This window comes from Xenopus laevis, chromosome 2S, assembly GCF_017654675.1.
Source record: "Xenopus laevis strain J_2021 chromosome 2S, Xenopus_laevis_v10.1, whole genome shotgun sequence".
NCBI classification, from domain to species: domain Eukaryota; kingdom Metazoa; phylum Chordata; class Amphibia; order Anura; family Pipidae; genus Xenopus; species Xenopus laevis.
Genome location: NC_054374.1, coordinates 70178586 through 70201635, shown reverse-complemented (window position 1 = coordinate 70201635; position 23050 = coordinate 70178586). Strand labels below are relative to the sequence as shown.

Sequence of the window (23050 nt, the reverse complement as noted above, 5' to 3'; positions counted from 1 at the left end):
CTTGCTCCGCGAGCCAATAGAAAACAGGGGGCGTGGCTTCACATGCGGCAGGACCGTCCCCATAGGCAGGTACTGAAGCCGCTGTCCATGGTCCCTAAGTTACTCCTTCACTAGCAGCACTTTTCAACTACAACTTCCAGCTCTAATTAATTTGCTCTTTTACCCCCCCCCCCATGGGAATAGTGTCTGAGGTCTGCAAAACTATAGAGCGATCCGATCCATAGGGGAGCGCTATAAAGTGAATGGGAACTCCAGCCCAGCCCCAATGTCTCCTTGCTCAACTGTATAAAGCAGTACAGAGTCCTGCATGATATCTCCCTCTGTCAAAACTCCAGCGCTCTCATTCAGTTATCCAAACAGACTCACTTGCTCCATCCCTTCTTTTCACTCTCCGCCCTGAGCCCTCCCCTAACCCAGCCCTCCTCTATCTGCCCTCTCCACATGCTCCATACGCCTCCTCTATTCCCCCTTCTAACTCACTTGTCAGTCTTGGGGTCAAGTGTATTTATCCTACCTCCAGTATCCGCTATCAATGCTCCTTAGTGGCTCCTGTCATTTGAGCTGCAAGATAACGCTCCTCCTCTATTCTGTTTCCGGCAAAAAGGGCCAGCCCACCATGCGGCAGCCAATCAGAACTCGTAGAGAGCAATCACTTGTGATTGGCTCTTCTTAATAGCAATCATATAATTCTCGTTTCTGATTGGATTACATACATGTGCCCACCTTCTGTTGGGAAACCATTGGCTGAGACATGCTGGGGTGGGAAATCTGAGTGAAAAATCCCAGAAAGAGGCAGAATGGTGGAGAGCAGATATGATACTGCAATAAAGGTGCAGTGATTTTGAGTTTTGCAAGTAGCATGAGGGCTGACACCTGACTAAGAAGGGGAGATGGAGGACTCATGAAGGGGGAGGGATGGAAGAGGATGGATAGAAAAGGGCTAACAACACGGCAGTGAGTGGAGATAAGGAAATCTGAGAATCTGTGTGTCTCACTGAATGAAATAAAATAAGAAAAGCTTTTATAAATGTGTGTAAATTAGTTTGCTGTGTGTGAAAATAGGGTGTGTGTTAACTGGAGGGCTGCTGGCAGCTGGAGGGAGATCTCTGTAGAATACTTGCAGAGTATATGCAGCTGGAAGTCGTGGGGGTTTAGGGAGCAATTTGGGGGTTAATTGCACAGGCCCCTGGAGTTGTTCCCCAGGCCCCTCTGCTGAGGTAGAATTCCTACCCCCGCCAGCACTGATACCCCCACTGCCCAATTATCCTCTCCACACACCTCAAGTTTCCCAACACTCTCTCTTCAGCCTGAACTTGTACTATAATCCCCTCTGCACACCTCAAGTTTCCCCAACACCCCCCTTCCCCAGACTTGTACAACATTTCCCTCCCTAGCACTCCCCAAACTTGTACAGTTATCCCCGATGTGCAACTAAGTTTCCCCAGCAGCCCTGCTCTGTCTCTGTACCTTCTGCACCGCTCAAGGTTCTTCCCCCTCTCAACTTGACTCTTCCCTGCAGCCCAAACTTGTAACATTGTCTCTCTCTGCAGTTTCCCCAGCACATTGCTTGCACCCCCTAAACATGTTACATTAGGGCTATTTACATACACATTAAAGGGGTGGGTCACCTTTATAGTATGTTATAGAATTATCATTTTTAAGCAACTTTTCCATTGGTCATTTTGCTTCATTATTTTTTTATATTTTTCTTTTAAATTATTTGCCCATTTTATCTCTTTCCAGCTTTCAAATAGTGGTCACAGCTAAAAACAAATGCTCTGTAAACCTACAAATGTATTGTTAATGCTACTTTTTATTACTCATCTTTCTATTCAGATCCTCTGCTATTCATATTCCAGTCTATTATTCAAATCAGTGCATGGTTATTAGGGTAATTTGGACCCTAGCAACCAGATTGCTGAAACTGCAGACTAGAGAGTTGCTGAATAAAAAAATGAATAACTAAAAAGCCACAAATAATAAAAAATGAAAACCAATTGCAAATTTTATCAGAATATCACTCTCTACGTCATACTAAACTTTAATTTAAAGGTGAATAACCATTCAATATTTTTATGTATTTGTTTAAGATACATTATGCTTACTAAATGTAGGGTTGGATCTGTCCATTGTGTCTTTGTGTGGACCAAGATTTTATTAACTCTACGTTAGGTGGAATAAGGCAGAAGGACCCAGCTGAAGCAGGGCTTCCTAGTTATAGTCTGTGCCATAGCAAAGAATGACAAATTTTCAGCATTCCTTGAATGGCCATCTTATTCTGTAGCTTCTACACTTAAAACAAAAAGAGAAGCCTATACAGAAAGTGCATATACAAATATAATTAATGAGTCAATGATGGTGCCACAATCATCTTGCTGGGCCTGCACAAATACTTTTTTCAGTTTATAACCTTTCACTTGATATAACACTTTCTGCCCATATGCTGCTATTGAAGTTTACGTGCCATATACGTTTACCTCTCCCATACAATTATTATATATTTTTTATTTCAGATTTCACAAAGGCGATGCCCTTATTACCATGGCTGCTGGGCTTAAGACTAAAGGAGAAGGAGATAAAAAAGGTTTAGTTCCTCCACGTGCATATGCTATCTTTTACATAAGGGAAAAGTTTTTAGGGCTGCATGTGCCTTTAAGTAGTGCGTATACTCTAGGAAGCCATTGAGAAATACAGGTAGTACAACTATTAGGGGCCCTGCAGAACAATATGATGTACAGTTTAGTGTATCAGAAGGGGCCCCAGGTTTATACTGGGCAATAGAGGGAAAGTGTGTTCAAAATGGTGATTCCACATGCAGTATTTTGAACCAGGCAAGCCAGATACTTTTGTGATGTAGTTAGGTGTACTGTGGTTTGTATTGTAATGCAACCAGGGGTGCTCTGCCAATGAGGCCATTTGAGGCACTCGCCTCAGGCGGCATCGTCCCCCTGGTTTCCAGGGGCGGCAAAAATGCCGCTCCTGGTAACTAAGAGCCGAATTACCGGCAATTGCGCTCTCTGCACTAGTGATGTGGACCCTCCCGACCCCTGGCTGGTGCTGAAGGTGAGTGCCGTGGGGGGGCGGCAAAAATGAAAGCCCTTGGGCGGCATATTGGGCAGGATCGCCCCTGAATGCAACTATATCCTTCAGTGGCCTTTTTTTCTTACTTCAGACTATTTTATGTCTGCCTTTAAGGTTTCTTCAGCTAAAGAACCACTGGATCCATTTACAATGGAAAGGAAGATTCTGTGAGAAAGATGATAGAAGCTGGACTCCAGAATCCTTAAAATGTCAGCAACATAGACTAATTGTCTTTCTGGTTCGTCCATCTTCATATGGGTGCACATGCATAGTAGAGTGAAAAGCCGAACTTTAACAAAAAAGCCAGCTTTGACCATTGACCGTGGGCCATCGAAGAAAGAAGCAGAAGAAGGTAATCGCTTTAGGAGGATATTTGATCTATCTGACTGCTGCTTTTTTACTAGCACTTACCAGTATTGTAACCAGGTGCGAATATATATAGAGCAATGTGTAGTAATGTTTGGAGCAAAGTCACAAATTGTATTTTGCAGATTTTCATATTTTTCAGGATGATTTTGCAGTCGAGAGTCTGTTACATTGTTTTTTCACAAGAATAAAGACCAAAAAGTTTACTACAGCATATTCTCGATTTATTTCATCTTTATAAGGCAATTACACATGTGCCATAATTATAGTGGTTCCCATAAACTTCAAGGGAAAATAACCTAATCATCCTTTAACATCGCTAATAGCTTGTGCTCCGCAACATAGCACTTCTACATAACCTTCACAACTACTTGGTATGGCTCGTTTATAAACATTGGACAAATTTACACCCGGGCAGTAACCCATAGCAACCAATCAGTAACTAGCTATTTTTCAGCCAGCTGCAGGTTGAACGGTGAAAGCAAATATCTGATTGGTTGCTATGGGTTACTGCCGAGGTGTTAATTTGCAGAGTGTTTATAGATGACCCCCACTGATTTACCCTATGTGATGGAATCATGCATACCCATGCATTTACCTTGGTTTCCCAGTATGAGAGGGAGAACACACACCACTCTACACTTAGAGGCACATTTATCAAGGGTTGAATTTTGAATTCAAGTTTTTTAAAACTCCCATGAAATCAAAATTTATTTAAAAAAATCTAATTGAATTAGATTCGAATTTAAAAAACTTGATTCTAGTTTTTTTCTCTAAAAAAAAATCTCAATTGTCAGGAAGGCTGCAAACAACTCAAAATGTATCCCTGGACCACTCCCATTGACTTAAATAGCAATTCGGCAGGTTTTAGGTGGCAAATAGTCGAATTTGAGTTCTTAAAAGGCCAGAGTTTGATAAATCTCGAAAATCAAATTCAAATTTTTTGAAAAACTCGAATCGAATTTGAATAACTCCCTAGTCGAATTTGACAGTTTTGACCATAGAAAACTCGGAAATTAGAATTTTCAATTTCCACCCTTGATAAATCTGCCCCTTAGAGTAAGAGAAATATGAACACTTCTATACTATAGAATGATTACACTTATAAATACTCAGTGTCAGTGCTGCCCAACATCTGTGGTACTGAGGGCCAGATGTTGGCAGCCCCCTCAGTTCATAAAAATAACACTTAAAAATATAAACCATAATATATTCCTTGTTTGACATTCAAAAAGCATTAAAAGTACAAGTATGAATTGAAGCATTTTAAGTATGTATTTCCTGAAGGCTAAAAAGGTAGATTAAAGCATAGTATGTCCCCAGAAATCAAGGTTGATACTATCTAAAGAGATACTGACATCAGAAATTGAACCTTTTTTTTACATCTATCATAAAATTGACTTTGCATGCTTCTTATGATTTTGCCATAAAGTATTTGCCCAATGCTTTTACATTACCTATCTTGACTCCATGTGATCGCCATATTTGTGCAGCAGGAGTCCGTTAGCATTAGAAACTGCCTGCAATACTTCTTTTTTCATTAACTACTTACTGCCTCCTTTCTCCTGAGCTATTTTAACCCTTCCTAGACTTCCTCCTAAGTTTTCCTGGTTTTCAAGTATGTCCTCCTTATTTTATCCTTTTTTTCTATTCCCTGTCATCAGTCCTGGGAGTGTACTCCTGTGTTTCTGCCATTTATTTTTGTGTAAACAAATATTATAAACTATCTATATAAAATATTTTTTCCAGTGCCCAAAATGAATTGTGTGTTTATATATATATATATATATATATATATATTTTTTTTTTTTTTTTTTTGAAACGTAAGTGGGGGCAGTGATCACAGGACTATCTTATTTCAATCCTTTTGAAGTGGTGTCAGTGAGAGCTTATCTTGATTCCTGCCTGTTCAATTGACAGGCTCAGCAGACAAGGCTCTATTTACATTACAGCAGCTTGTATGAGGGAGGGGTAATGACATCACTCCAACTTGCAGTGCAGCAGTAAAGTGTGACTGAAGTATATCAGAGCACAAGTCACATGACCTGAGGGCAGCTGGGAAATGTCAAAATGTCTAGCCCCATAGCAAATTTTAAAATTAGATATAAAAAAATCCATTTCTTGTTTTGAAAAACGGATTTCAATGCAGGATTCTGCAGTAGTAGCACTATTAACTGATACATTTTGTAAAAAACAGTATCCCTTTAACTGACAGGCTGAGATGGGATAGTCAGGTTGGCATAACAGTCAGGTTTAGGAACTTCAACTAACAATTACTTACAAAAAACAAACCTCTAAGCAAAAAACAATCCACATGACCTTTAGGTAACTTTTAATTTACATTCATATTTTAAAAAGTTGTTTTTAGTATCACTTTAAGTAAATATTTTTGACCATTACATTCTCCCTGTAAAGAACGGATGGGGCTTGGGCAGCATGTAAGGCTGTACTGGCACACAGCAACCCATTCGCTGTTTACAGATTTAATTCTGCTGGCAGTGCATTTTAAAGCCTCTGATAGCTTCCATTGGCATATTACAGTTGGGGCAGTCTGAGTTGCCACCTAGGTCCCATGGCTGTGGGAGACCCAAGGCCTCCTGAACTACCTTTAAAGGGGATGTAAAATACTATTTTTTTTAATGAAAAAATTTATCTCCAATATACTTTAATCAAAAAATGTGTACCATTTTTATAATAAACCTGACTGTATTCAGTGAAATTCCCCCTTCGTTTTACTTGCTCTGACTGCTGCAGATAGGAAACTTCAAACAGTCCCTAACTGCTCTGCAGGGAAACTGATCATACTTTCAAAAGGCAGGGGGATCCCCCCAACGTACTTCCCAGAACTCAAGCAGCTTTGTTTGTTTCCCTGTAGAGCAGCCAGCGACCGTGTAGAGATTCGTTTCCACAGACCCAATGCAGTCTGTATATTCTGTAGGGATGCACCAAATCCACTATTTTGGATTTGGCCAAACCTCTGAATCCTTTGTAAAAGATTCAGCCATATACCAAACTGAATCCGAATCCTAATTTACATATGCAAATTAGGGGTGGGAAGGGGAAAACTTTTTTTATTCCCTTGTTTTGTGACAAAAAGTCACACTATTTCCCTCTCCACCCCTAATTTGCATATGCAAATTAGGATTCAACTCGGCCGGGCAGAAGGATTCGGCCAAATCCGAATCCTGCTGAAAAAGGCCGAACCCCGAACCGAATCCTGGATTCAGTGCATCCCTAATATTCTGATTATTAATCAGTCTTGCTGTATCAGCTTCTATGGCAGATATTATTTGACTTGTGCTGTTTTGATAATTTATGATGATCCATAAGCTTAGCCTCCCAACAGAAGCCCAGACTACACTGAGCATGTGCATAGTCTTGGTCTTGCAAAGATGTTTAAAGGAGAATTCATCCCGTAATAAAAAAAACCTCCCCGTTACCCCCTTGGGTAGACCCTTCTTCCCCCAGCCTACCTGCCTCCCCGGGCAAATGCCCCTAATTTTTTACTCACCCCTCCGTGCAGATTCTGGCCTCGGAGTTCAGGGCAGCCATCTTCTTCTTCTCTGGTAATCTTCATGTCTTGGTGGCATTTGCGGTACATGCTCAGTTGGAGTAAATTTCTGGTCCAAAACCAACTGCGCATGCGCCGAAAGTCACAGAATTTTTTCAAAATCTTCGTGACTTTCGGCGCATGCGCAGTTGGAGTAAATTTCCGGTCCCAAACCACTGCGCATGCGCCAAAAAAGACTGAAGAAAGATGAGGGCTGCCGTGACCTCCGAGGCCAGAATCTGCACGGAGGGGTGAGTAAAAAATTAGGGGCATTTGCCCGGGGGGGGGGGCAGGTAGGATGGGGGGAGGAGGGAGGGGATCTACCCAGGGGAGGGGTTTTTTTTTATTACAGGTTGAATTCTCCTTTAACAGTTACAAGATGATGACCACCTGTGGCCAACTTTGAAAGCATAAATTATTTGTTTTATTTGGCTTCTGGTGCAGCAAGTTCATGTTTATATTTTATATACAAAATACAGCATTTCTAGCATTATTCTATTTTAGACTTTAGTTCCCCTTTAATATAATATCTGTTGTATAACATACAGGGGACAAACACAAAAGTTAAAGAACCTAATGCAAGGGTAAGGGTTTATTGGTACAGATTTAAAATACCAAAAAGTAAAAAAGAATGTTGAAACGAGGAGCATTACCATATGGTCACAATTAATCACAGGCATACCAAACAGAAACACAAAACTTGACATTCCAGCAGGGGGGGTTACTACCCCCAGAGTTTACCCTCACCATGTACAGATTTGCCACAAACTTCCAGGTTCTGCCGCTCGCAAGAATGTTAAAATGTGAAGCTTGTTTTGTGCGACAAAAAGAAAAAGACGCACAACAAAAAAAAGGGAGCACACGTAATGGTTTATTCATTTAAATGTGGAATACAAAGCCTCGAAAATTGTTGGTGGTCAGATTTATTATAACTTGATCCTGTGTTTGTAATCTAGTAGTAATATATATATATATATATATATATATATATATATATATATATATATATATATATATATATATATATATATATATATATATGTATATATATATGTATATATAGATGTATATAGATGTATATATATATATATATATATATAGATAGATATATATATAGATATATATATATATAGATAGATATATATAGATATATATATATATAGATATATATATATAGATATAGATATATATATATATATATATATATGTATATACATGTGTAGCAGTATGTTGAGCATAAAATGCATGTGAATTTGCCTTCCAAAAGCATAAACATCAAAAAAAGCCCATAGACTCTAATGTAGTTTGCTACAAAAATGACATGCGTCCACAATTTGTCGCACAACAAAATATTCATGAAACAAAAAAGTTTCACAAATTATTCACAGTTTTGAGAATTTTTTTGCAAAACAGGACAAATTCAGTTATCAGTAGTGATTTTTACTTTGTCTAACCGTACTTTGATATCACCATAGAGGTTGTTGCCTTCCAAAGTGTTTTTTTTTTTTTTACCATACTAACTTATTTGAAGAAATGCAAATTTGAAGTTTACAAATCCACTTGGTTTCTATAACCTAAAGAACAATTTAAAAACGCCCCTGAACCGGTCGTAGCAATATTTTCCCACAAATACATTCATCCTAACCAATACACTTTCCTCTATTGCCACTTTTTCCCAATTATTAAAGCACAATTGCTAAAAATGACACATTCCAATTCAGGGAGGTTTAATTCGTATAGCAAATTATCTAAGCCAGAGTGGACAGCAATACAAACTTTGGATTCTGACAAAAATCTTACCAGAAAGCTTTGTTAAGTTTTAAACTCTTCATTTTGGTATTTACACTGCTAGTTCAGAAAAAAAACTGGTGTAACTATTGTTTATACTGACTGGGTTTGAAGTAGGGTAGTCAAATAAATTTGTCCCTAGTTTTGTGTGTTTTATCCAATACTTGAAATTAACTTTTTTTCTAATCACTTTTAGGGTTATTAGGGTGTTACCTTTTTTGTGCAATTCAGATAAATGTGTCCCTTTTTATATTTTGACAGTTATGTTCAGTTGTAGGTCTCTTACCTGCACATCCGCACTCTTCAGCTTCCTCGATCACACTGACACAACTTAAATCAAAGGGCTTTTTGTATCTGGAGTGAGCATTATGACATCATTGGTCACATGATCCATTAAAGAGTAAGCCAGATGGATAATGAAGGTGTTATCTAACCAGGTTTGGTATTTATAATAATAGTAATAGTGAGCATTATGACATCAGTGGTCATGTGATCAATTACAAAAAAAGACAGTTGGAAAATAATAAGGTTCTTGTGGCATATAAATATTATATATAAACTTACTAGCACAATACATAAATATATTAGACCACTAGGGTTAGTGGCGTAACTTGGGCTCAAAGTGCCCCCCGCAATACAATTTACTAGCAGCCAATATGTGACTTAAAGGAGAACTTTCTCGCTTGTCTTCTTTTCTCTAGGCATAGGCCTCCAAATGCGCACTAGAGTGAAAAGGCTGGCTTTTCCTTTCTAAGTTCAGCTGTTGCTCTGCTGAGCATGTGCTTGCCCCGACCTTGAAAAAAAGAAGATGGTGATAAGGATCTTTGCAGAAATACCCTGGGCTGGAACAATTTTTAACAAACAGGAGCATTGGCCTTGGGTATTAGGCAAACAATTATAATTACATTGGGGCATGCATAATTGTAATTTAAACTTAAGTTTTCCGATAAAATCCATTTATTTAATTCCCCTCTTTAAAATAAAATGCTGAGCTGAACATTGTTTTTATAAGAAAGTGAAATTAAATGTAAGCATGTTTTCAGTAAAATGCTTCTTTGCATTCAATATTATGAGCTTCTCTAATGCAGGCATTGCAGTGTTGGCTTTTAAGTCACTACAGTTTCAACTACAAGAGACCCCGGCCTTCTGGTTTTCAGAAAAAGAGCAATGGTGATTACAGCTAACTCCAATCCCTTTCCCCATTTATATATGCAAGTAATTCCAATCAGTGGTTTACGTTACACTGACACCTTAATGCACAGGCTACCCTAGGCCGTAGGGGCCCAGTGTGATCAGTGGCCAATTTCTATTTTCTTTTATTTTAATATCTATGCATACATAAAAATCCAGATTTTGCACCTGGGAAACTGACAATATGTCTAGCCCCATCTCAGATTACAAAATTAAATCTAAAAAATCAATTTGCACTTGGATAAGAAAAACACTGTTATACTTGTGGGTGGCAAAAGTTAGGCACCCCAAGTGATCCCATTTACTTACCTGACACCAGCGAGCACCATGGAGTGATCGTCTTCCGGCTTCTTCTTTCTTCTCGTGGCTCTCATGCTCAGTATAGCGAAAAGCCAAACTTTAATGGAGATTTCAACCCTAAAGTTAAAAAATCCCGACCCCCCTACCCGACATAGACCCCCCTCCCTCCTCCCCCCATCCTAAGTGTTACCCCGGGCAAATGCCTCTAATGTTTTATTTACCCCTCGGTGCAGATTCAGGCATCAGAGATCACGGGCGCCATCTTCTTCTCTTCAGAAATCTTCAGAATGAGACTGGCGTGTTGGCATTTGGTGCAATTTTCTGTTTCACGACAACTGCACATATGCCGAAACGCAAGAGAATTTTCAAAGCAGTTGAAGATGGCGCCTGTGAACTCCGATGCCTGAATCTATACCGAGGGTTAAAGAGATACTGACACCTGAAATTAAACTTTTTTTTTACATCTATTATAATATTGGCTTTGCAAGCTACTTCTAACTTTGCCATAAAGTATTTGCATGATGCTTTTACATTACCTGTCTGATCCCCCATGTTCCTGTATGAGGGGGCTGCCATATTTGTGCAGCAGGAGTCCGTTAGCATTAGAAACTGTAACTAACAGGCTGAGATGGGACAGTCAGGTTGGCAAAGTCAGAGTGTCAGAGAGTCAGGCTTAGGAACTTCAACTAACAATCATATACAAAAACAAACCTCTCAGCAAAAAATGATCAACATGACCTATAGGTAACATTTAATATACATTCATATGCTAAAATTCATTTTTTAGTGTCAGTATCACTTTAAGTAAAAGGTTAGAGGCATTTGCCCGGGGTAACACTTAGGCTGGGGGGAGGAGGGTCTATAATTTCAGAGTTTAATTCTCCTTTAACGGCTATTTCATTCTACTGCACATGCGTCTACCCCAGGAAATTTGAAGAAAGGAGAAGGTGTAAGACTATAGCTCCATAGTGCTCGCTGGAATAATCCCAGGCCAGTGCAGATTTCTCCTGATAGGTACACCAGCCCAGGGTGTCCGGTATGTAAATGCAATCACTTGGGGGTGCCTAACTTTTGGCACCCAAGTAAAAATGACTTTCCTTCTCCTTTAAAGGATAAGTAAACCTTTAAAATAAATGAATGGAAAAATGATGAGGGCCCTATTCTAAGATATTTTGCAATGTACATTCATTATTTATTTTGCTTTCATTCCAATATATTAAGGGATACATGTACTGATAATATGAATTAATTTTGTAAAACAGCGCCATCTGCTGGTCAATTTCCGACCAGTCTGACAGCACCACCAAGTGGTCAAGCAAGTTGTCAGGAGAAAGAAAGAGGCTGATGTTCTTCTGCTTAGGAAAAAAATAAAAACCTTTCTCAAACCTTTCCTAAGCAGAAGAACTTCAGAGCAGCCTCTTTATTTCTCCTGACAACTTGCTTGACTACTTGGTGGTTCTGTCAGACTGGTTGGAAATTGACCAGGTGGTGCTGTTCTAACAAAATTCATTCATGTTAACAGTACATGTATCCCTTAATATCTAGAAATAAAAAGAAAATACATAATGAATGTACATGCAAAATATCTCAGAAACCTTTTATTTTAAAGGTTTACTTATCCTTTAAGTAAGTGTAAGGTTAGCTAGTGCGGTGGGACGGGCCTCTCCAGCGGAAGATTTATCCAGGCCTGAACAACAGCCTCCCAATAGTGGCCCTGGTTGCAGACATTAATATGCTTATATGCCCTAGCAGCAAGGGCCTGCCCTGACCCAACGATGGTGTGTGCAAGTCGGCTCACCTGGATAAACCTGTGGGTTCCGCACAGTTACAGTTACAGTTGTAGTATTTCTGGTCAGCTGATCTCTGAGGCAGCACAGAGACCATCAGAAAATGGTGGTTCAAGGCAAGAGATGTAAAAGGTCAATATTTACTTAAATATATATATATCAGTATGACAAGATTCTTTAATTTACTGTTGCTCAAGTATTCATTTTGGGGGTATAGTTTTCCTTTAAAGTTTCTAATGTTAACAGACTCCTGCTGCACAAATATGGCAGCCCCCTCATACAGTAACATGGGACATCAGACAGATAATGTAAAAGCATCCTGCAAATACTTTATGGCAAAGGTATAAGTACCTTTCAAATGCAATATTATGATAGATGTAAAAAAGGAGTTTAATTTCTGGTGTCAGTATCTCTTTAATGGATGGAGATTGTGCAGATCATAGTGACTGCAGTGTTGTTAAAACCATATCCTACATAATATGAAGTTAGTTCCAAGGCTGGATTTACTTTGGGTACCATTCTGTGTATGTATTGTTGAATTGTGATTCCTTTACACTCGAAATTGAATTGATGACCTTTTTTTGCAATTTCAGGTTTGTTAGACATTCATTTTCACTTTTTTTCATGTTGCGGAGGAATGTATAATTACTGTTGCTCCAGCTCCTAACTCTACAGTGACTTTACAGACCCCTAACTGGTACGAGGGACTGCCAGAAACTGTATCTGTCTCATGGTGATGCCTTCTAAGCAATTTGGGAAGTTAGCATTTGCAAAAGACAGAATGGCCATTATATGTGAAACTGGACGTGCATTTATTAACATAAAGGAACAGAAGTCTGCTGGGCCAGATATTGTTTTGAAAGATTATGATACCCTTCCCAGCTCCATTAATCTTTTCTATCCTTTCTGGCTTAACATCTCTAACTGTAAGCCTAAGGTCTGGTCCAAGAAGCTTCAGATACAGTTTTCTGTTATGTTTATCCAAACTGAATCAGGTGAGCCATTGTTTAAAGGGAGATCTGGTATCTATTTTGCTGGGTGTGGGCCATTTATTGTTATGTTTTTACATCTATAATGAGCTATCTGCAGAAGTTTTTCCTGCTCAGCTAGAAGCATGTGAATACGTGAAGCTTCTTCCATTGGCAATTTTAAACGTTTTGTGTGGTATGTTGGTGTTATTGTATCTCGTTCTGTATTACAGACCATTGTGCCTTTACAACTAGAAGGAGCGATTATATTCTTAAAGTTGCCTTTCTTCCGAAAACAGGTTCAGCAGACAACAGGGTTAAAGGGTTAGTTCATCTTAAGTAACTTTGAATATCAATTCTTCAGTTGGTCTTCGTTTTCCTTTCTCTGTTGCCTCTTTCTAGCTTGAAATTTAAATAGCAATCTGGTTCTTGGGGGTCACTGACCCTGGCAGCTAAAATTCATTGTTTGTAAGGCTACAATGTTATTAATATTGATAAATTTTTTTACTTTATCTTCAAGACTCTTATTGAAATCAGTTCCTGGTTGCTAAGGTAAATTTGACCAGGACAGCCAAGTCATCTTCAAATTAAAGAGCTGCAAATAAAAAAGTTAAATTCTTCAGAAACCTCAAAAATGAAAACCAACTGCAAATTATTTCAGCATATCACAGTCTACTTCATAGGAAAAGTTAAAGGAGAAATAAAAGTAGGTCCAAAAATCAGCCAGATATCTGTTGGGTGAAGACCACACTGATGTACCTTTAATGTTCCTGTCGCTGGTGTTTCAGGATAGAATATCTGTAATCCAGGTGCAGAATCTGCAAACTGTTACAATTTGATACATTTCTCAGCAGCATCTGTGGAATATTAGAAACTATTGTATCAGTTCTCACAGTTGCCTTTATTTAAACTCAGGGATTCTGCTGAGCATCACCAAAAATAGGAAATGGAGCAACTAAAATTTAGAACAGTTACAGAGTCGGTTACCCCTTCCCCTTGGACTTAAAAATGAAGCATTACAATTGAATATTAGAAAACAGGTAAAAAAAATATAGAACAACGGAAAAAAGTCTTTATTTCTGACCACCTGAAAAGAAAAAAAAAGTGTTTGGAAGGCAAATAGCCCCTTTAAAACATATCTATGTCCAATAGATCATTAAGTTAAATAAAAGACTAAGATCATACAACATAAAAATCAATTATCAAAAATCAAAACTAGATAAAGGTATAACAATAACACAAAAATCTCTCTTTAATCTCGCTTAAAGTAGGAACAAATAGTCAATGAAATAATTTATTTATCACTAATGTAATTGACAATTGTCTTAAGAAACGGAATTATTAGCTGTATCACTTGTGGTATCCAATAATGTATATACCAACTGCCTTTCCTTTTCAACTTCTTAATATTACATTATAAGTAACTGCCTTCTTCCTTTATTTTAGACCTGACAACAATATTAATTGCAGCTTGTTCTGCTATTGCAGCAGTTATTTTCATTATTGGAGTAGCTGTTTACTGTGTCAGAAAAAAGTAAGTAGACGGCTATAACAATTAAAAATCAAAAAATGTCATTTGAAAACTATTGTCATTTATTTATAGATATATCACCAACACTTTCTGGCCTGGCCGCTGATTCCCCCCCCCTGCACATATCTAGCCAACAAAGGGGTGTAAGGATGGGCCATCATTCCTATTTAAAATGTGGAATTTCAGCTCTTAAATGAGAACTAAAGCTTAACAAAGAAGTAAGCTAGAAATGTTGTACATTATGTTTTGGGCTTCTTTACCAGCCCAAGGCAACCACAGCCCTTTAGCAGTAAAGATCGGTGTCTCTGAATATGCCCCAGTAGCTCTCCATCTTCTTTTCTGCTGATTCACTGCACATGCTCTATGCTGATGTCACTTACTGAGCTTCGGGACCAACTCATAATATACAGTACACATAGAATATAAATGTCACAATATAAAGCCGATTAGTAATTAATACAGATAATTACTACATGGCAGCACAGAAACCAGTGCAACTAGTATGGGAATTTAATAATCAGCCTTGTAGCATCAGCTTATATTACAATCCAACCTCGTTTTCTGCTAGATAATTTGCAACGACCCCTAAGCTTAGCTTCTCAACAGCTGCTCAGAGCCCACTGAGCATGTGAGTGTCGCAGACACTTTCCAAGATGGTGACCCCCTGTGACAAGTTTGATGTCCTGGATCATTGTTGAAACTTTAGGCTGGTGCATTAAGTGCGGTATATACAGTGCGGCATTTTTAGCCATATTCATTTTTAGGGTTTAGTTCTCCTTTAAAACTACCAGAAGTGGCTTTTTCTACCCCTGTTAACCTAGTGGATGCTGCTACTTGAGGCAAGAAATTCAACTTGCCCCATGGCAACAGTGTCCCTGAGCACTTACTACTACAATAATATAGCAAATGAAATGTGAAAACAAAAAGGTCAGGGGATGAGACAGGAGGATATGAAGACCCTACAATGTAAAGGTTATAAACATTCTTGCAAAAAGTGACTATGGTTATGCTATACACAGTCTCAAACAGCATAACAATGGCACCTTCCTCAGGAGCCACTCCCCTCTGTTGTAAACTTCTGTACCAGAGGATAGATTTATATAAGCGTGTTTTTGAAAAGCTAGTTTTTAAAATTACAGGTTCTTTCGCTAGCACCTTTTCTACTCGTCAAGCTTTTATTTGATTATGTTTTGATGGCTGCACCAAAGTTAAAGTTGGGTCTTGAAAGTCACGTGAAGAAGTTTGAACCAATGTTAAAAAATGGTGTTAATTTGAATTACATCCATTGAGACACATAGATGTGTGACGTGTGTCTGATTTCCTTGTGACTTTGTACTCAACAACCCCCTACAATTGCAGTTGAATCCAATTCTTTTGCACAATGAACTAAACCCTGATATTCTACATTGAACAAGCTCAGTTAATGAATTAAAATGAGATGTAATACTGTCAGTGAGCGGATCAGTTTGTTTGCTCTGCTTTTGACCATAATTCATTTTATTTGTGACTAATGGAGAAAAAAGCCCCAGTAGGGATATACAACTCTAAACCAAACATAGAAATTTCAAAGCGCCAACAGTTGCAGAGAAAAGGGAGGAAAAACAAAGAGTCCCATGTTTATCAGTGATGAAACAATGGTCTATTGTCATTTGTTAAGAGACACTTCTGGTTTGGCCAGTCCAGAGGCAAATGTGGATGTGTACCAGCCATTTCAAGGCCCTATGGGTGAACCTCCTCCTGTTCCACCACTTAATCGTATCAACAAAGATAAAGGTAATGAGGATCCACTTGCCTCTTCCAAGAGACTTGAATTTTACTCTTTTAATAAATCAGGGTTAAATGAACCTATAGGACACGAAGACACAAGTCTTGATATGGTAAATGGACAGAAAAATGGACCTGTGCCAATGGCATGATAGAGATACGATTAGTTATGGATGTCAGGGCTACAGGGGAGCAAACGAGCAGTATCTGCTTTAAAGGAGGTTCACTTGTAAACAGCATGATTTGTCAGCAATGTCAGTTCCTGTGAGCCACTATCAACACTACTGACCATTTGACAGTAAATAAAGATCAATAGAAAGTTAATTATAATGCAGTATAATAATTGTAATATTTTCAGTACGTTTCATGTTTTCCATATCATGCTTTAGTGAAAGCTTATGTGGCAGTTGTTGTTTGTTACAACTCTTCTTTGTGTCTTTTTTTTTGTTTTGTTTTATTTACTTGCCACTGTTTTTTCTTAAAGGAACAGTAACACCAAAAAATTTAAATGAGTAGTGTTGCCCTGTATTGGTACAACTGATCTTTTTGCTTCAGAAACACTACTATATTTCATATAAACAAGCTGCTTGTGTAGCAATGACAGATATTGAAAAAAGGCTATATGGCACAGGTTAAATAGTGGATTACAGATATACATTGTGTTCTACAGAGCTTATCTGCTGTGTAACCTGAGCCTTTTCTCCTTTGAATGGCTGCCCCCATTGCTACACAGCAGCTTATTTATATAAACAAAAGTAGTGTTTCTGAAGCAAACACAGCAATATTATCAGTGCATGGTAACACTGCATTATATTTTTATTACTTTAAAACATAATTTTTTTTGATGTTACTGTTCCTTTAATTTAGCAGAACATCCAAGACTCAGCAACAAGTATGTGGTGTTAGGATTTTTATTAGTTATACAGGTATGGGACCTGTTATCCAGAATGCTCGGGACTTGGGGTCTTCCGGATAACGGATCTTTCGTAATTTGGGTCTTCATGCCTTAAGTCTACTAGAAATTCATTTAAACATGAAATAAACCCAATAGGTTGATTTTGCTTCCAATAAGGATTAAGTATATCTTAGTTGGGATCAAGAAGAAGCTACTGTTGTATTATTACAGAGAAAAAGGAAATCATTTTTAAAAATTTGGATTATTTGGATAAAATGTAGTCTTTGGGAGACAGCCATTCCGTAATTTGGAGCTTTCTGGATATCGGGTTTCCGGATAAGGGATCCTATACCTTTAGTTCTATAAATACTGTTTAACAGTAGGAAAAGGATTCTTTATTCCTTTGAAGCCCAAAAAAAATAGCCTGTTAATGTTTTTTAAATTGTTTATCCTGGAATAACTAGCAGGACATACATACTGTAAGAGGGGATTTCTTGTTTAAACATAAGTTTGGAGCACTCATACAGGAGTAAATTTTAAATAAAGCCTTGCAGGGTATCACTGAAGAAATGAGAGACTTTGCGTTTTGTGCCAAAATTTACCAAGTGAATTTGCACCAAAGCTAACGTGTAGTAACTAAATGTTACTGAGCTCCACAGCAAATTAATTTTTTTATCCAGAGATTGTCCAGATTTAGCAATATATTTTGAAATTGCACATTATTTGGGCATCATGGGGCCCCTATACCTCCTGGGCCCCCCAGCAGCCGCAGGGTCTGCTTCCTCTGTAGTAATACCCCTGGACTGTTCCTTATGTGAACAGAAGCGAAGGCTACTGCTCTCATAGGGGCTGATTTTCAGCTTGTGCATTTCAGCAGCCTGATTTCAGCCCCTCATGTGGCACTTGCTTAAGTGTTAAAGAATGAATGCCATTATTTTACAGCATTAAAATGACTGTATGGACATTTAGGGGCAGATTTATCAAGGGTCGAGTTGAAAATTCAAATTTCGAGTTTATTTTAGTGTAAGTTGACTAGGGAATAGTCCAAATTCGATTCGAGTTTAAAAAAAAAAACTACATTAGAATTTTGAAATTTATCATGTGCTGTCCCTTTAAGAATTCAAATTCAACTATCCGTCATCTAAAACCTGATTAATTGGTTTTTTAGCCTATGGGGGACCTCCTGCAATCAATTTGTCATTTGGTGGACTTTTGAAAATCAAATTTTTTTTTTTTTTTTTAAAACAAATGAAATTCGATCAAATTCAATTCGATTTCGGGGTTGATCCTATTCACTTAAATTAATAAAATTTGAATTTTTTAATGTTTCGATTGGTCATTTTTTTCAGAATTTCTGAGAGTTTGTGTTTTTAGAAATGTACAATTTTGATAAATCTGCCCCTTAGAGATAGGGACAGCGGACTATAGTTCTTCATAGTTCGCTTCCTTTCTATAGCAATGGGAAGCTCCATGAGTAGCCAGAAATTTGAGCTATCTGAGCTACTCACATTTTGTTAAATTACTTACAGTGATCCATGGGGGTTTGTTTCTGTTACTAGTCTCTATTCACCAGTGTTTTTCATTATCATCCATTGTTCTTTTATGATTTCTGTAACGTTCCAATCACACATGGGCTTGTCTACTTTCTTTATTTTTAGGCAGTGCCTTTTGTCAAAATGTTGAAAATTTTAAAACAAATCAATTCCCCTGTATAATCAGTGGATAGTGACCATAATTAGGACACAACTGAAGGCACTTGGTTATGCTTAATAATGGCACTAGTGTGCTATACTTGTAGCCACTGATTATGCTAAGAATTGTTATAGATTGTTCCCTTGAGATTTTTTTCCTGTGATTATGCCTGCCCAAAGGTCAGATATTTGCTTTAAGCTTTATATGCCCACCACGTGTATGGCTAAATTGGAGAGACATCTAATTGACGGAGATGCATATCATGTGTAAACTTTATTGGAAATACATATTTTCAGTGTTGAAGACTAGGAATCTTATTAATAGATGTATTTGGCCATATTGGCCAATTAAACATGCAGTCTTCAGATATTCTGATTTTGTTTAGTTAATTTATTTACATTTAAACATATGTGATCTAGGTATCTCCAAAAAGTTGACAAAACCACCTAGAGGTAATGTAAAAATACATGCCATGCCAGGAATGAGCTAATATGTATTCCTTTTAGTTTAAAGGCTTGTACTTTGGTGAATTCTCAGAGCTTCACATGGATTCTTATGTAATATATCTTTTTATTGTAATTATTGCAAAATGTGTTTGAGAATAAATATATTTAGATTAATTTTAAAGGCTTTTTTTATATGTAAATTATTTTGACCCTTGACTAGTCGTGGAGCATGCTCCATAGACCCAAATCTAGAAATCCAACCCAGGATCTTTAAGGTTTGAGCAGTAACAAAAGAGATTTATGTGGATATCTTTGGGTAAGTTGAGATGGATAGAGCTTTGATCTGTTTACATAAGATATTGCATACACTCTTCTGTCTAGAATATTGTCTATGAATTTATATGGTGTCGCTAAATAAAGATTTTCACAGCTGTTTTGTACACAAGCTAGTCGTACAGTTGTGTTCAGAATAATAGCAGTGTGTTTAAAAAAGTGACTAAAGCTCAAAATCCTTACAATAGCTTTTATTTCCATACATACAAATTCATTGGGAACACTGTACATTGTATTCCAAATGTGTGTTATTCCTGTACAGAAAGTGAAGAAATGGGGATATCAGGCTGTTCCAAAAAATAGCAGTGTCTGCATTCTTCTTGACAAACTCATTTACTGTAAACTGAAACTGAAAATGTTTCAAGATTTTGCTTTCCTTTGAATCACTGAACTAATATTTAGTTGTATAACCAGTATTTCTGAGAACTGCAGCACATCTGTGTTACATAGAGTCGACTTCTGGCACCTGTTACATTCAGCGCCGGATTTAGTGGAAGGGTGGCCCCAGGCTGCATAGTCCTAGCACCCGCATACCCCCCTCCGGTGCGAGTGCACATGCCCAGCGGAGTTCACGGCAGCCGTCTTATTCTCATCGGTAATCTTCGGAATGAGACTTGCGTATCGGCAAATGCGCAGTTGGAGCAATTTTATGTTCCGCGACAACTGCACATGCGCCGAAACTCACTAAAATTGCCAAATAGTAAAGGCTAAGGTTAAAAATGTCCTGGGATGATTTTCTGGCAGATTAAAAGGTACACACCCATATCTGAATTGTGGACACTGTAATTGTACCATTCCAGGGAGAAATATAACTCATCTTTTGAAAGGTTCCAAACGTTTAAAACGTGGGTGTTTTACTTGTGACAACTCTAATGCCATATGCCACATTAAATGCGGGTGTGGGTTAGCCTATGTAGGGCAGACAAGTAGACCCATAAAGATATGTCTGAATGAACATAAATCTACTATCCATAATTACCAAGCACCCAAGGAAGAAGATAGAATAAAAAGGCACCAGGGCCAGGAACAGTAACAGAAAAGACACTACTCTGGCTATTTATTTCTTTCAAAAGTCATAGGGTGCCTCAATTATGTTGGCATATACTGGAAAAAAATTGGAATAAAAACGGACAGGATAAGAAAAAAACTTTAATACAATGTAAGTCTCTTTGGATTTGGGTTCTTCAAATCAAGGTCTCTGGTGGCCTAAATGAGGAGTTCAACTTGACATGTTATTTGTAACTGTATTGTGAATGTTTTGTACTAATTCCACTTACTTTTTTTTACAGAGTTGAATATTGAATTGAATATACCAGCGACACATTCTCCACCTCCCAACTAGCAGGGTGAAAGCAGGTTTTTTACATGTATGATTTGGTAGCAGGATCATAGCCATTTATTACACTTCAACTGTTACTTCGCTATGTTGCTTTGATATTTTTGTTGTCATTTGAGGCTTACAAACTAATATGGACTTTGGACTCTTCATCAGTGAAGGAGCTCGTTATATACCCCCCTTTGCTAAAGGGTACCCCCTCCACTGATGAGAATAGATACTACACTTGATCTTGGCCAAAAGGCAGAGAAGCAATAGAAATCGGTACACCCAAAAGATCCAACACCTAAGCACATGAAAATGAATGTGGTCTATACTGTCCATTGTAGTGAAGAGTGCTCAGATATATACATTGGGGAGACAAAACAACCATTCAGTAAGAGAATGGCCCAACATAGGACGGCAAACTCCCCAGGACAATACTCAGTAGTCGATCTATATCTAAAGTAAAAGGGACACTCCTTAGAGGACAAATTTTAGACCAAGATGGTTTGAAAGATATATGAATGGGGGCCATTTATGCCAAAGTGGAAAAACCATCCCTGAACAGAGGAAGAGGCCTGAGACAATGCTTGTCATCAACATACAATGTCGCTTTTACATCCTTACCCAGCGGTTTCATAACAATTCACGCCTTCCAGTCATGTACATTGAAAAATTAACACCTGATCAACGTACCATTGTGACTGGATCACACTTTCACACATCTGTGAGTTTCAGCCAACACCATCTAAATAAAGTTCAATGGAAGCATTGTGATTGGATGTCTGTGACATTACTACCCTTAAGGGTTTTTATTTCCCTACAACTTCAGAAACTCAGAAAGTCCAGTTGTTTTAGAGATTACTTTCCTGTAGGGTTATTTAAAAATGTGGTGTGCAAAGTACGTGTGCCATTACCCTTACTAACTAAGGCAAAACCTTCATGAAGAAGGAGTCAGGGATACTTGTGGATAATAAAGTCAGCTGCAGTGAGCAATGTCAGTCTGCAGGAGGAAGAGCAGCCAAGGTATTGGGGGGAAATGTACTGTAATAAAAGTTGCAAAGAGAAAACCAATTTCGCACAAACCAGAATAAAATCTTTGTAATTGATATTTTCCATGAGAATATTATTGCATTGAGAATTTTAATTGTGCATTATGCACATTTAAGAAGTGCTTGAAGGTGGCATACTCTTTTGGAACAAACATAAGTTTTTCAGTAAGAAGTTTTTCTACATACACTGCACACTGGTGCCAACTCACAAATCTGATTTAGTCTCACAAGCTATATTACATTCGTACAGAAGTAAATTTATTCACACAAATGCATACATTGTTGCATTACAAATTACATTTTACTGGCTTTTATCAAAAGCAATGTAGGTTTATGGAAGGGGTTGGTAATTTTTCCCTTCACATAGCAATGGGAAGGCCTTGTTTTAAGGGACAGTTAGTGAGATTCAATACACTCACAGTTTGTAGAGAATACTTTCCTGTTATTTCCTGTTAGCGCTGTCTGCTCCCAATCATGTGACTCAGCATGAACATTATCAAGGACCAGTGAAAAGAAAGACGCGTTCCTACATTCGCTGCGGTGTACCAAAGTACCTCCAAAAAGTTTTAATGTGCAGAGTACAAAAATCAAATGTTTCAGGAGCTTACTGCCGATGCGTTGTGTATGCTATCACTGACAAAGGGGGCAGTAAGCTGCTGAAATGTTTCATTTTTGTACTACGCACATTAAAACTTTTTGGGGGTACTTTAGTACACCAAAAACATTGTATCCAAAGGGTGTGAGGGTCTCCAAAAATAAAGAAACAGATGTAAAAAGTAGAAAAATTTATTAGGACATGAAGACCTAACGCGTTTCATGCCTATAGGGGCACTTACTCATAGGCCTATGAGAATCCCCAGTGACTCTCTGAACCAAATCCGGATCCTTAAAGTTACATGGCTTTCTGTCACACTAACAAGGAAGTAAAAATAATTGATACTTCCTCACACTATAAAGGAACAATAATGCCAAAAAAATTAAAGCGTTT

At 38.0% G+C, this 23050-nt stretch overlaps 1 protein-coding gene and 1 pseudogene across 2 annotated transcripts; one reads left to right on the top strand and one right to left on the bottom strand.

Annotated features, from left to right (window-relative positions):
• The first annotated feature begins 741 nt into the window (after nucleotides 1-741).
• On the top strand, nucleotides 742-22119 carry LOC121400582 (CUB domain-containing protein 1-like). Of its 2 annotated transcripts, XM_041583940.1 has the most exons (7): nucleotides 743-830; nucleotides 2514-2584; nucleotides 3196-3433; nucleotides 12657-13058; nucleotides 14478-14565; nucleotides 16220-16335; nucleotides 20982-22119. In XM_041583940.1, the coding sequence occupies exons 4-7, from the start codon at nucleotides 12794-12796 to the stop codon at nucleotides 21032-21034; spliced, it is 522 nt and encodes a 173-aa protein (XP_041439874.1). In that variant the 5' UTR covers nucleotides 743-830; nucleotides 2514-2584; nucleotides 3196-3433; nucleotides 12657-12793; the 3' UTR covers nucleotides 21035-22119. The 2 variants fall into 2 exon arrangements, 1 of the variants encoding a protein (XP_041439874.1); XR_005965834.1 differs by lacking the exon at nucleotides 16220-16335 and having other exon boundaries at nucleotides 742-830.
• On the bottom strand, nucleotides 21144-21284 carry LOC121400827 (annotated as a pseudogene).
• Nucleotides 22120-23050: the final 931 nt, after the last annotated feature.

Coding starts and splice junctions, on each gene's coding strand:
- LOC121400582 (XM_041583940.1), top strand. CDS start 12,794: ATGGTGATGCCTTCTAAGCAATTTGGGAAGTTAGCATTTGCAAAAGAC. Junction 13,059..14,477: donor GTTTATCCAAACTGAATCAG/GTGAGCCATTGT, acceptor CCTTTATTTTAG/ACCTGACAACAATATTAATT. Junction 14,566..16,219: donor GTTTACTGTGTCAGAAAAAA/GTAAGTAGACGG, acceptor TCATTTGTTAAG/AGACACTTCTGGTTTGGCCA.